General features: G+C 37.5%; 1 protein-coding gene across 6 annotated transcripts in view; it reads left to right on the plus strand.

Annotated features, from left to right (window-relative positions):
- The window catches only part of LOC116272977 (testis-expressed protein 9), a 67,359-nt gene that overhangs the window by 36,015 nt on the left and 18,088 nt on the right, over positions 1–13,256 (plus strand). For all 6 annotated transcript variants that reach the window (XM_031661895.1, XM_031661897.1, XM_031661898.1 and 3 more), the window contains one exon: positions 10,961–11,095. In XM_031661895.1, the coding sequence (XP_031517755.1) occupies positions 10,961–11,095 (135 nt within the window). The remainder of the gene's footprint in view (positions 1–10,960; positions 11,096–13,256) is intronic.

Consider the following 13,256-nt stretch of genomic DNA (forward strand, 5'->3'; position numbering starts at 1 on the left):
TTGAACTCAGCTCTGCACCAAGCAGACCTAATAGACATCTACAGAACTCTCCACCCCAAATCAACAGAATATACATTCTTCTTAGCACCACATCACACTTATTCTAAAATTGACCACAAATTGTAAATAAAGCACTCCTTAGCAAATGTAAAAGAACAGAAATCACACCAAACTGTCTCTCAGACCACAGTGCAATCAAATTAGAACTCAGGTTTAAGAAACTAACTTAAAACCACACAACTACATGGAAACTGAACAACCTGCTTCTGAATGACTACTGGGTAAATAATGAAATGAAGGCAGAAATAAAGTTGTTCTTTGAAACCAATGAGAACAAAGATACAACATACCAGACTCTCTGGGGCACATGTAAAGCAGTGTGTATAGGGAAATTTATAGCACTAAATGCCCACAAGAGAAAGCAGGAAAGATCTAAAATCGACACCCTAGCATCACAATTGAAAGAACTAGAGAAGCAAGAGGAGACAAATTCAAAAGCTAGCAGAAAGCAAGAAATAACCTAAGATCAGAGCAGAATTGAAGGAGATAGAGACACGAAAAACCCTTCAAAAAAATCAATGAATCCAGGAGCTGACTTTTTGAATTTTGTCTAAAAACAAAATTGATAGAACACTAGCAAGACTAATAAAGAAAAGAGAGAAGAATCAAATAGACAAAATAAAAAGTGATAAAAGGGATATCACCACGGATCTCACAGAAATATAAACTACCATCAGAGAATACTATAAACACCTCTATGCAAATAAACTAGAAAATCTAGAAGAAATGGATAAATTCCTGGACACATACTCCCACCCAAGACTAAACGAGGAGGAAGTTGAATCTCTGATTAGACCAATAACAGGCTCTGAAATTGAGGAAATAATTAATAGCCTACCAACCAAAAAAAATTCAGGACCAGATGGATTCACAACCAAATTCTACCAGAGGTACAAAGGGAGCTGATACCATTTCTTCTGAAACTATTTCAATCAACAGAAAAAGAGGGAATCCTCCCTAACTCATTTTATGAGGTCAGCATCATCCTGATACCAAAGCCTGTCAGAGACACAACATAAAATAATTTTAGACCAATATCCCTGATGAACATCTATGTGAAAATCCTCAATAAAATACTGGCAAACTGAATGCAGCAGCACATCAAAAAGCTTATCCATCACGATCAAGTCAGCTTCATCCCTGGGAGGCAAAGCTGGTACAACATATGCAAATCAATACACATAATCCATCACATAAACAGAATCAAAGACAAAAACTACATGATTATCTCAGTAGATGTAGAAAAGACCTTCGACAAAATTCAACAGCCTTACATTCCAAAAAATTCTCAATAAACCAGGTATTGATGGAATGCATCTCAAAATAATAAGAGTTATTCATGACAAACGCACAGCCAATATCATACAGAATGGGCAAAAACTGGAAGCATTCCGTTTGAAACCTGGCGCAGGACAAGGATGCCCTCTCTTAGCACTCCTATTCAACATGGTGTGGTGTTGGAAGTTCGGGCCAGGGCAGTCAGGCAAGAGAAAGCAATAAAGGGTATTCAGCTAGGAAAAGAGGAAGTCAAATTGTCCCTATTTGCAGATGACACGATTTTATATGTAGAAAACCCCATCGTCTCAGCCCAAAACCTCCTTAAGCTGATAAGCAACTTCAGCAAACTCAGTGTGCGAAAATCACAAGCATTCCTATACACCAATAACACACAGCCAAATCGTGAATGAACTCCCATTCACAATTGCTACAAAGAGAATCAAATACCTAGTAATCCAACTTACAACGGATGTGAAGGACCTCTTCAAGGAGAATGACAAACCACTGCTAAACAAAATAAAAGAGGACACAAACAAAGGAAGAACATTCTGTGCTCATGGATAGGAAGAATCAATATCGTGAAAATGGCCCTACTGCCCAAGGTAATTTATAGATTCAATGCCATCCCCATCAAGCTGCCAGTGACTTTCTTCACAGAATTGGAAGAAACTACTTTAAAGTTCATATGGAACCAAAAAAAGCGCCCGCATTGCCAGGACAATCCTAAGCCAAAAGAACAAAGCTGGAGGCATCTTGCTACCTGACTTCAAACTATACTACAAGGCTCCAGTAACCAAAACAGCATGGTACTGGTACCAAAACAGAGATATAAACCAATGGAACAGAACAGAGGCCTCAGAATCTACAACCACACATCTACAACCATTTGATCTTTGACAGACCTGACAAAAACAAGAAATGGAGAAAGGATTCCCTATTTAATAAATGGTGCTGGTAAAACTGGTTAGCCATATGTAGAAAGCTGAAACTGGATCCCTTCCTTATACCTTATATGAAAATTAATTCAAGATGAATTAAAGACTTAAATGTTAGACCTAAAACTGTAAAAACCCTAGAAGAAAACCTAGGCAATACCATTGAGGCCATAGGCATGGGCAAGGACTTCATGACTAAAACACCAAAAGCAATGGCAACAAAAGCCAAAATAGACAACTGGGATCTAATTAAACTAAAGAGCTTCTGCACAGCAAAAGAAACTACCATCAGAGTGAACAGGCAACCTACAGAATGGGAGAAAATTTTTTGCAATCTACCCGTCTGACAAAGGGCTGATAATCAGAATCTACAAAGAGCTCAAACAAATTTACAAGAAAAAAACAACCCCATCAAAAAGTGGGCAAAGGATATGAACAGACATGACTCAAAAGAAGACATTTATGCAGCCAACAGACACATGAAAAAATGCTCATTGTCACTCGTCATCAGAGAAATGCAAATCAAAACCACAGTGAGATACCATCTCACACCAGTTAGAATGGCGATCATTAAAATGTCAGGAAACAGCAGATGCCTGGAGAGGATGTGGAGAAATAGGAGCGCTTTTACACTGTTGGCAGAGTGCAAATTAGTTCAACCATTGTGGAAGACAGTGTGGCGATTCCTCAAGGATCTAGAACTAGAAATGCCATTTGACCCACCAATCCCATTACTGGGTGTATACCCAAAGCATTATAAATCATGCTCCTATAAACACACATGCACACGTATGTTTATTGCAGCACTATTCACAATAGCAGAGACTTGGAACCAACCCACATCTCCATCAATGATAAACTGGATTAAGAAAATGTGGCATATATACACCATGGAATACTCTGCAGCCATAAAAAAGGATGAGTTCATGTCCTTTGCAGGAACATGGATGAAGCTGGAAACCATCATTCTCAGCAAACTCTCACGAAGACAGAAAACCAAACACCGCATGTTCTCACTCATAGGTGGGAATTGAACAATGACACCACTTGGACACAGGGCAGCAACATCACACATCGGGGCCTATTGGGGGCTGGGGAGCTGGGGGAAGGATAGCATTAGGAGAAATACCTAATGTAAATGACGAGTTGTTGGGTGCAGCAAACAACATGACACATGTGTACCCATGTGTCACACCTGCACATTGTGCACATGTACCCTAGAACTTAAACTATAATAATAAAAAACATTAAAGTACAAAAAAATTAGCCCGGCACGTTGGCGGGCGCCTGTAGTCTCAGCTACTCGGGAGGCTGAGGCAGGAGAATGGCGTGGCGTGAACCTGGGAGTTGGAGCTTGCAGCGAGCCTACATGGCGCCACTGCACTCCAGCCTGGGCAAGAGAGCGAGACTCCATCTCAAAACAACAACAACAACAACAACAACAAAAAACAAAGGGAAACTGAGTTTGATGGTGAAGCAAATTACCCAAGTTTATATATAGGTAGTGGCAGAATAGGATTCAAACTGTGTCTGACACCACAGTCTGTGTTTTTTCCACAAATCATATCATTCCCGAATCCCCCAAAATTAAATGAATGTAAGTACCAGCTATTTCAAAATCTTATCACTGTTTAAGAGTTTAATACTTTAAACTTTTATTTCACAATGAATGTACTAAGCGGTTATGATATATTGGCTATCTGAAGGCTTTTATAAAAACTTCCATTGGCTCTGAACTTTCCAGCTTGCATCCCTATCTACCCTGCCAGGTAGGCATAATAATTCTCATGGGTCATGTAACCATGAGAACTCAAGATTGAATCATTCTTTGCTAAGTCTCATTTTATATCTCTATACAAACAAACCTCAGTGTACAGTTCACAGAAATGCCAGAGCTTGAGTTTGATGGACTTGCTTTTATAAATCTGCAAAAGTCAACCGTTTTAAAAATTGTTATATATAACTTAAGCTTCTAATGCTAACAGACGGAGTTTTCTAAAATACAAAAACAGAAACCAATTTGTTTTGGCATTGGATTTTGTTTTTCTGTTAGTGATTTCTTTAAAATCAACTTTATTGAAGAATAACTTAAATACAATAAAATATACTTGTTTTTAGCTTATAATTCAATACGTTTTCACAAATTAATATTCCCTCATAACTACCACCGTAATTCAGATAATGAAAATTTATATTACCCTCCCAGAATATCCTTTGTACTCTGCCCCATAAATCTCCGACCTCTAATCATGGCCCCAGGCAGCCAGTGAGCTATATTTTTTCACTATAAATTACATTTTCCTTTTCTAAAATTTCATACCAGTGGAATCATGAATATGGACTTTTGTATATCTGGTTATTTTTCTTCATCATTTTTTTTTTTTTTTTGAGACGGAGTCTCGCTCTGTCGCCCAGGCTGGAATGCAGTGGCGTGATCTTGGCTCACTGCAAGCTCTGCCTCCCAGGTTCACACCATTCTCCTGCCTCAGAGTCCTGAGTAGCTGGGACTACAGGCGCCCGCCACCAAGGCTGGCTAATTTTTCTGTATTTTTAGTAAAGACAGGGTTTCGCTGTGTTAGCCAGGATGGTCTTGATCTCCTGACCTCATGATCCACCTGCCTCGGCCTCCCAAAGTGCTAGGATTACAGGCATGAGCCACCGCGCCCGGCCTTCAGCATATTTTTAAGGTTCATCAATGTTGTTACATGTTTTGTGGTTAATTTCCTTGTATTGCTCCATATTATTTATTTATGGAGTGTGGCTATCAAAAATCCACAGTGAATTTCCATGTACAAGTATTCTGTGTGAACACATGTTTTTGTGTATACCAAATACTTAGGAGTGGAATTTGTGAATTTTATGGAAAGTGTATGCTTAACTTTTTAAGCAACTGCTAAACTGTGTTCCATAGTGATTGTACCATTTTACATTCCCACTAGCAATATATGAGAATTAGAGTTACTCTGTATCATCATCAACACTTGGGATTATTATCTTTTTAATTTTAGCCATTCTAGAGGGGAAGAAATAGTATCTCATTGTGGTTTAATTTGTATTTCCTTTAGTTATCCGTAGTTATAATGGATATTGAACATCTTTTCATGTGTTTATTGGCCATTCATATATCCTTTTTGTGATGTATTTGTTCATTTTTTTTGCCCATTCAAAAATACTAAGTTGCAAATTCTTTGTTTCCCTATGTAATTCCTTTATTAGAAGAATATATATTTTGAATAGTTTCTCCCAATCTGACTTGGCTTTATCTTCTCAACAGTGTGTTTCAAAAGTTTTAAATTTTGATGAATTAAAAAATATTATTTTCTTGTGGCTTGTGCTTTTTTCCCCAAAATATTATTTTCTTGGGGTTTGTGCTTTTTTTCCTCATTCTATCCAAGAAATCTTTATCCACTCCAAAGTCATGAGAGTTTTTTCCTGATTTCTTCTAGAAGTGTTATTTTGTGTGTGTGTGTGTGTGTGTGTGTACCTCAAAATCATATATAAATTGACTTGTACTCTATTTCAAGTTCATTTTGTGTGTGATAAGGGTCAGGGTTCACTTTCTTCCGTATGGATAATAATTCAGTTCTTTCCCCATTTGCTTACCATGGCACCAGTGAAGGAAATGAATTGGCTGTATTTATGTATGGATCTTCTTTGAACTATTCTGTTATATTGATATATACGTTTGATACAATTCATTAGGAAAGCCACGTGCACTGGAGTTTTCTTTTGGAAGGATTTCAATTACCAATTCAGTTTATTTAATGGATACAAGTCTGTTCTGATTTTCTGCTGCTTTTTGAGTCAGCTTTGCTAATTTATGTTTTTCATGATATTTGTCCACTTCATCTAAGTCAGAGTTACTGGCATAAATTTGTCCATAATATTCCTTTATTATATTTATTATATTTATAATACCTGTATGATGTGTAATAATGGCCCCTCTTTCATTTCTGATACTGATAATTTGTCTCTTCTGTCATTTTTTCTTAATCAGTCCTACTTTAAATTTATTTACAAATCTCAAGAATAATGCATTTTCTACCCTCACTTTCTGAGAAGTCGATTCCCTCTCCCATTTTTGGAGATGATTATTAAACAGTTGGTCTTTTTTCCTCAACTTTGTAACACCCCTTCCAACATCCTTATTCTTGACTCATGACTCAGATTCCTTTTTCATTAAGGAAACAATCAAAAGATCATCCTTTCACTAAATTTACAACCTCGCTGCCTCTATACCACTCCCCACTCCAGTTACAGTGAATTAGTACCTCTTCTGTCTAAAGCTGGCCCCTTCACTTGTGCACTGAATGCCATATACTCTCTTCTCCTCAAGGACTTCGCACTGGCAATTGTCCTTTCTCTTGCAAAATCAAATTTACTCTTATCAGATTATACTCATTAGTGTACAAACATTTCATAGAATCATTCATATATTTATTTATTTTAAAACTTCTTTAGATCTTACATCTACCTCCAGTCCTATATCATTGCTCCCCTTTATAGTGAAGCTTCCCAAAATTATTGTTTATACTCAATGTCTCTATACCTCATGTGCCATTTTCTCCTGAAAATACTTTGCTTAGGCTTCCATCTCTACTCTGCCATTGAAACTACTCTTAAAAAGGTCACCAATAATCCACATTGCAGTTGTGGTCCATTGTACTTGGTCAGTTATTCTTGACATGAATTTATATCTCAGCAATATTTGAAATAGTTGATTACTTCTTCCTTGAAACACTATTCATTTGGCTTCTAGAGCACCATAGTCATGATTCTCCCTCATTTTCCTGGCCTTACATAGTAGAGTGCTCAAGTCTCTTTATATCTAATCCTTAGATGATCTCATTCAGTTCCATGACTTTATATACCATCTATATATATATGTTATTCATACTCACATTTCCGTTTCTTGCCCTTACCGCTTCCTTTCTGCCCACTTGATATCTCTATTGTGTGTTAAAGTTCACATGTCCTAAAGGAAGCTCTTGCTTCCCTGCCCTTAGCAAACCTGCTTCTCTTCCTTCTCCCTCTCTTAGTAAAAGGCATCACCCAGTTGTTCAGTCTAAAATTGAAGAGTCATCTTGATCTATCTCTTTTCCTATATCCAGATCCAGCTCACCAACAAATCCTGTCAATTCTGTCTTCAAAATCCATGGAATAAACCACTTCTCAAAACATTAATTACTTCTACCCAAGCCCAAGCCACTGTCTTTTATTTAAACTATTATAATAACCTCCTAGATTGGCAATACCACAGTGGCCAGAGCAATCCCTATAAAATTTAAGTCAGAGTTGGGTGCGGTGGCTTACGCCTGTAATCTCAGCACTTAGGGAGGCCGAGGTGGGCGGATCACAAGGCCAGGAGATTGAGACCATCCTGGCTAACCTGGTGAAACCCCGTCTCTACTAAAAGTACAAAAAATTAGCCGGCATGGTGGCGGGTGCCTGTAGTCCCAGCTGCTTGGGAGGCTGAGGCAGGAGAATGGCATGAACCCGGGAAGCGGAGCTTGCAGAGAGCAGAGATTGTACCACTGCACTCCAGCCTGAGTGACAGAGTGAGACTCCATCTCGAAAAAAAAAAAAAAAAAATTAACTCAGATCATCACACACATACACATATGCATACACACTTAAAATCCTCCAAAGGCTTCCCGTGTCACTCAGAATAAAATCCAAATTTATAAGTAAAGCTTACAAGGTTCACCTAGGCTTGCCCTGCCCACTTCTTCTTACCTCAAAACCTAACGCTGTGCCTGTCACTCAGCTGAAACCACACTGACCTTCTAGGTGATTTTTTAATGTATCAAGTGGATTCCTACTACAGGATCTTTGTCTTTATTGTTCTTATTATCTGGAATTCTTTCCCCGAGATCCTTATTTGATTATTGTATTTTTTTTTAGAGAGAGGATCTCACTCTGTTGCTCAGGCTGGAGTGGTGCAATCATGGCTTACTACAGCCTTCACCTCCCCAGCTCAAGCAATCCTTCTGCCTCAGTCTTCTAAGCAGCTAGGACCACATACATACGCCACAATGCCCAGCTAATTTTTAAATTTTTTTGTAGAGACAAGGTCTCCCTATGATGCCTAGGCTGGTCTCGAACTCCTGGGTTCATCCTCCCACATTGGCCTCCCAAAGTACTAGGACTACAGGCGTGAGTCACCGTGCCTGGCCTCCCCAAGATTTTAACTTAAATCATTACCTCACTTCATTTGGAAGACTTCCCTGACTACTTTATTTTAAATAGTTATACCCTCCCTTCATTGTTCTGTCCCTTTACCCTTTTTTTTCTTCATAGCCCTTACCACTACCAGATATTGCATATATGTATGTGTAAATATGTGTTCATCTTCTGTCTCTTCCTCTAGAATGCAAACGTCATGAGAGGAGGAAATTTGGTTAATTTGTGTGCCCATGATATAGAATAGTATCCTGCATGTAGTAAGTGCTTAATAAATGTGTTGAATAAATGAATGAAACCTATTAGGTATAGATAATATTACTCACAATTTCAGATATGGAAATAAGTCTACCACAGCTGGCAGGTTTTCTGACTCCAAGTCCATTCTTTTCTACCTTAGCCCCTTATTTCTGAAACCTTATCTGATGATTTATCCTCATCTGATTATTTCTTATCTGAATTTCTGTGGTGCTTTGTGTTATTCCCAGAGCATTTATTACATTTGTCTTCTGCTGTGGCTGATGCATGCCCCTCTCTTTTCTTACTCTCCCCCAGTGCCTTTTATGAATGCTTTAATAATCATGAGAGAGTGGTACATCATTTCCTCCTGAAGCTAACAGTATTTTAATTTTAATGTTAAATTTGATTTTCTTAGTTTTTTTTTTTTTAAACTAATGTGCAACTCAGGATTTCAGATTTGTCATGAAATTTTTGTCTAGTGACATGTAACTGCTTAAATTTTTATAACACTAGAAATTTGTTTAGTGGATTACTCATATAGAAAAACTTTGTTTCCTACTTTACTATTCTTCTGGGTACCATTTTTTCCCCACACCTCCCAAGAAGAGGGCAGTATTGGTTCAGGGATAGGGGACATCATATGGTACAGGATGGTTTTCATTTTTCTGTGAAATAGGTTACAGAGTCATCAGCAGGCAAGAGGAAAGATTCAGTTCTATATTCTTAAGAAGGAAGACTGAAATGAGGCAGCAAGAAATGTGGACTTTGTAGCTAATGAGAATCTTTGCCTTTTCTATGTGAACAGTGAGATAAATCAGGCTAGCTCTTCCTGTTGCTACCACCCACAAAGCTGTGAAGAAGGCTGTGATAGCAGATGGTATCCATACACAGTTTGATTTGTTTAGAAACCTACATAAAGAGCAGCATGTGTTTTGTTTTGTTTTTCCCCTTAATTACTCAGAGCCAGGGAGACTAGTTTTTAAATAAAATATAGTGATATAGCCAGAAAAAAATTATAAAAAAATACACAACTGTATTTTTAACTGCATCATTTCAACTCTATAATATATTGAGTATCTGCTCAATTTATTGAGTAAGGCTCTGGACTAGGCGTTACTTTGTAGGGGATATAAAGAAGAGTGAGTTTAGTATTACAAAATAAGTTCAGTTTAATTAACATGTGTGTTAGTGTCTTTTATATCCCACTGAAGTGCTGAGTATACAGAAATTAAGACAGTTCTTTTCTTCAAGGAGCTTAAACTATAGTGGGGGAAATAAAGTTAAGGGATAGTTTCAGTACCACGTAGCAGATACGATGATAAATGTGTCTTAAGGTGCTATACAAGCTTTGAAGAGGGCACTTAATATAATCTGGGTGGATAGTGAGGATTAGAAAGGAAATATGTCTTGGGGGAGCTAATGCCCTAGAGTACAAACCTAGCTGAGTCAGTAGGTGCTAGTTACGTGAAAATGAGTGGGCAGAGATCAGGGCAGGAGGAAGAGCACAAGCAAAAGACTGGGGCAGGAAACACCATGGCTGTTTGGGAGAGATCCAATTACTGCTCGTATTACTAAAAGTAACATCTTTGGCAGGAGATGAAGCTGGTTGACAGGGGAAAGATTATGGTGGAGTTCACAGTTTATCCTCTACGTTCGTGTTTCTTCAGGTGTTGGCCTGTTGACTCTCTGCAACAGAATATCCTAGGATGTTTGCAGAAATATAAGACTAAACTCACCCCAGGATGTGGAAAATAATCTATAAGATCTGTTGTTTCTACTCAGAATTGGGATTTTCCTATAGGGCTATACAGAATGTTGTGATGAATATATTCTTAAATGATTTACTTTGTCAGGTATACAGAAAAACAGTGGAGAGTTTCTCTTAACATTGGTCTTTTTGGGAGGTTCCCAGAAGAAGAAATACAGTTATAAAGAGTTGTTTATAAAATAGAGGACAGGTATACTGTGTCTTGAGTCAATAAAGAGAGACAAAATTCCAAACAAAAAGTAATTTGAAAGCCCAGTTCACAAGTACATTTTTTAGGATATATTTCTCTAATACTAATTTGGGGCAAGAATTCCTTGAGACCTCTAACACTTAGTGTTCAGCCTCTAGCCCCGCGTGTGCGTGCATGCATGTGTGTGTGTGTGTGTATAAAGTTTGAGAGAAAGCAAGGCATATGGATATGGAAGATACTGCAAAATGATCAAGGGGGAACCTATGATACATTTATAAATGTTCCATAATCTTTTTTACTATACAGGAATTAGAAAATAAAAGAAGACTGCAAAAACAGGCTGCAAGTAGTCAAAGTGCCACAGAGGTTCGCTTGAATAGAGCTCTAGAAGAAGCAGAAAAGTATAAACTGGAGTTAAGTAAATTAAGGCAAAATAACAAGGTATGGGAAAATTGAAAAGCTTTTGTAGTGATCCCTTTTGGTAACTACTACTTTTATGAACATGTCAAAAATAATACTTAAATTATAATTCTTGATGTCATGCTGAACATTTGTCTTTTCAGAAGAAATATATTCATTAGCAGTATACGCATTTCTGACATATTAGGATGATATGCTTGTCTATCGCCATAATTGGGTGATGGCACAACTCTTTGGAACATTAATTTCTTCAACCAGTTTTATCAGGTGCCTATATTATATGTCAGACACTTTTCTGAGCTCTTAGAAAAAGCTGTTTTAAAAAAGTATCTTTCGTATCTCGTCTTTTATTCTCTGAACCTCGGTTTTCTAATATATAAAGTAAGGCTCTATTTTACAGGGCAGTGGTTCTCAAACTTGAGCATGTATCAGAATCTGTGGGAGGGCTTGTTAAATCAGATTGCTGGGGCCCATCCCCAGAATTTCTGATTTAATAGGTCTGGAGTGAGGCCTGAGAATTCGCAGTTTTAACAAAAATTTACCTGGGAACTTGTAAGGATCACTGTAACTCCAGTGTCTAGCCAATGCTTGGCATAGAATTAGCATGCGGTGCCTTAAGTATCTGTTGAATAAGTGAAAGTTCAAATACCAGTGTTCATGAAAGCCCTTTGTACATTCTATAAATATTGGTTACTTTTTGGTTCTGTATTGACCTAAAAGGGTAATAAGTGATAGTCCATTGGACTCTGCTTAATAATTAGAACAATATTTAATAATTTAACCATGACTTGGATAATGAAATTAGGAACCACTTTCATTATATACACGGATAATACATTTTGGATTAAGTTAGTAACACTTAACAGGAATAGACTGAAAGTGACCTTGATATGTCCTCTAACATGTTTGAGAGGCAAATATGTGGCATAGTGATTACAGAGTTTTAAGATGTCATCTGTGAGGTAGTTTGTTATATGGTCAGGTCATTTTCATATTCAAGGGCCATCAGTGATGGCATAACTGGGATTTATTAATGGAAGTTATTAAATTAACAAGTTAGGAAGTCATCTTCATAGACTTACCAGTAATTAGCCTGTTATTAGAGTGTTATTTCCAATTTGGTGCATTTTAAAGGGATTTTGAAGAAAATAAAAGGAAGAATAACCACCTAGGTATCAGGATTTCCTAATTGTTGTAGATTTGATCTCTATATTGTATTAGTTCACATATTAAGAAAATAGAAGGAAAATGGTTTCATGAAACAGATGACTCTCCATATTCTAGCCAGCCATTTTGTTTTGTTTTAATTTTTTTTAGGTTTGAGGGTACATGTGAAGGTTGCGTAGGTAAACAGGTGTCATGAGGGTTTGTTGACATATATTTAATCACCTAGGTATTAGGCCCAGTACTCAATAGTTATCTCTTCTGCTCCTCTCCCTTTTTCTGCCTTCCCCACTTTAAGTAGACCCCAGTGTCTTTTGTTTCCTTCTTTGTGTTCTGTAAGTTCTTATCATTTAGCTCCCACTTATAAGTGAAAACAAGCAGTATTCGGTTTTGTGTTCCTACATTAGTTTGCTAAAGACAACTGCCTCCAGCTCCATCCATGTTCCCACAAAAGACATGATCTCGTTCTTTTTTATGACTACATAGTATTCCATGGTGTATATGTACCAAATTTTCTTTATCCAATCTGTCATTGATGGGCATTACTTGATTCCATGTCCTTGCTATTGTGACTAGTGCTGCAGTGAACATTTGTGTGCATGTGTCTTCATGGTAGAATGATTTATATTCCTCTGGGTATAATTCCAGTAATGAGATTGCTGGGTCCAATGGTAGTTCTGCTTTTACCTCTTTGAGAATCACCATACTGCTTTGCACAATGGTTGAACTAATTTACACTCCCACCAGCAGTGTGTAAGTGTTCCGTTTTCTCTGCAACTTCACTTTTTGACTTTTTAGTAATAGCCATTCTGACTGGTGTGAGGTGGTATTTAATTGTGGTTTTGATGTGCATTTATCTGTTGATCAGTGATATTGAGCTTTTTTTCATACTTGTTGGCCACATGTATGACTTCTTTTGAGAAGTGTCTGTTCTTGTCCTTTGCCCACCTTTTAATGGGGTTTTCTCTTGTAAATTTGTTTAAGTTCCTTATAGAAGCTGGATATTGACCTTTATCAG

This window comes from Papio anubis, unplaced genomic scaffold, assembly GCF_008728515.1.
Source record: "Papio anubis isolate 15944 unplaced genomic scaffold, Panubis1.0 scaffold291, whole genome shotgun sequence".
NCBI classification, from domain to species: Eukaryota; Metazoa; Chordata; class Mammalia; order Primates; family Cercopithecidae; genus Papio; species Papio anubis.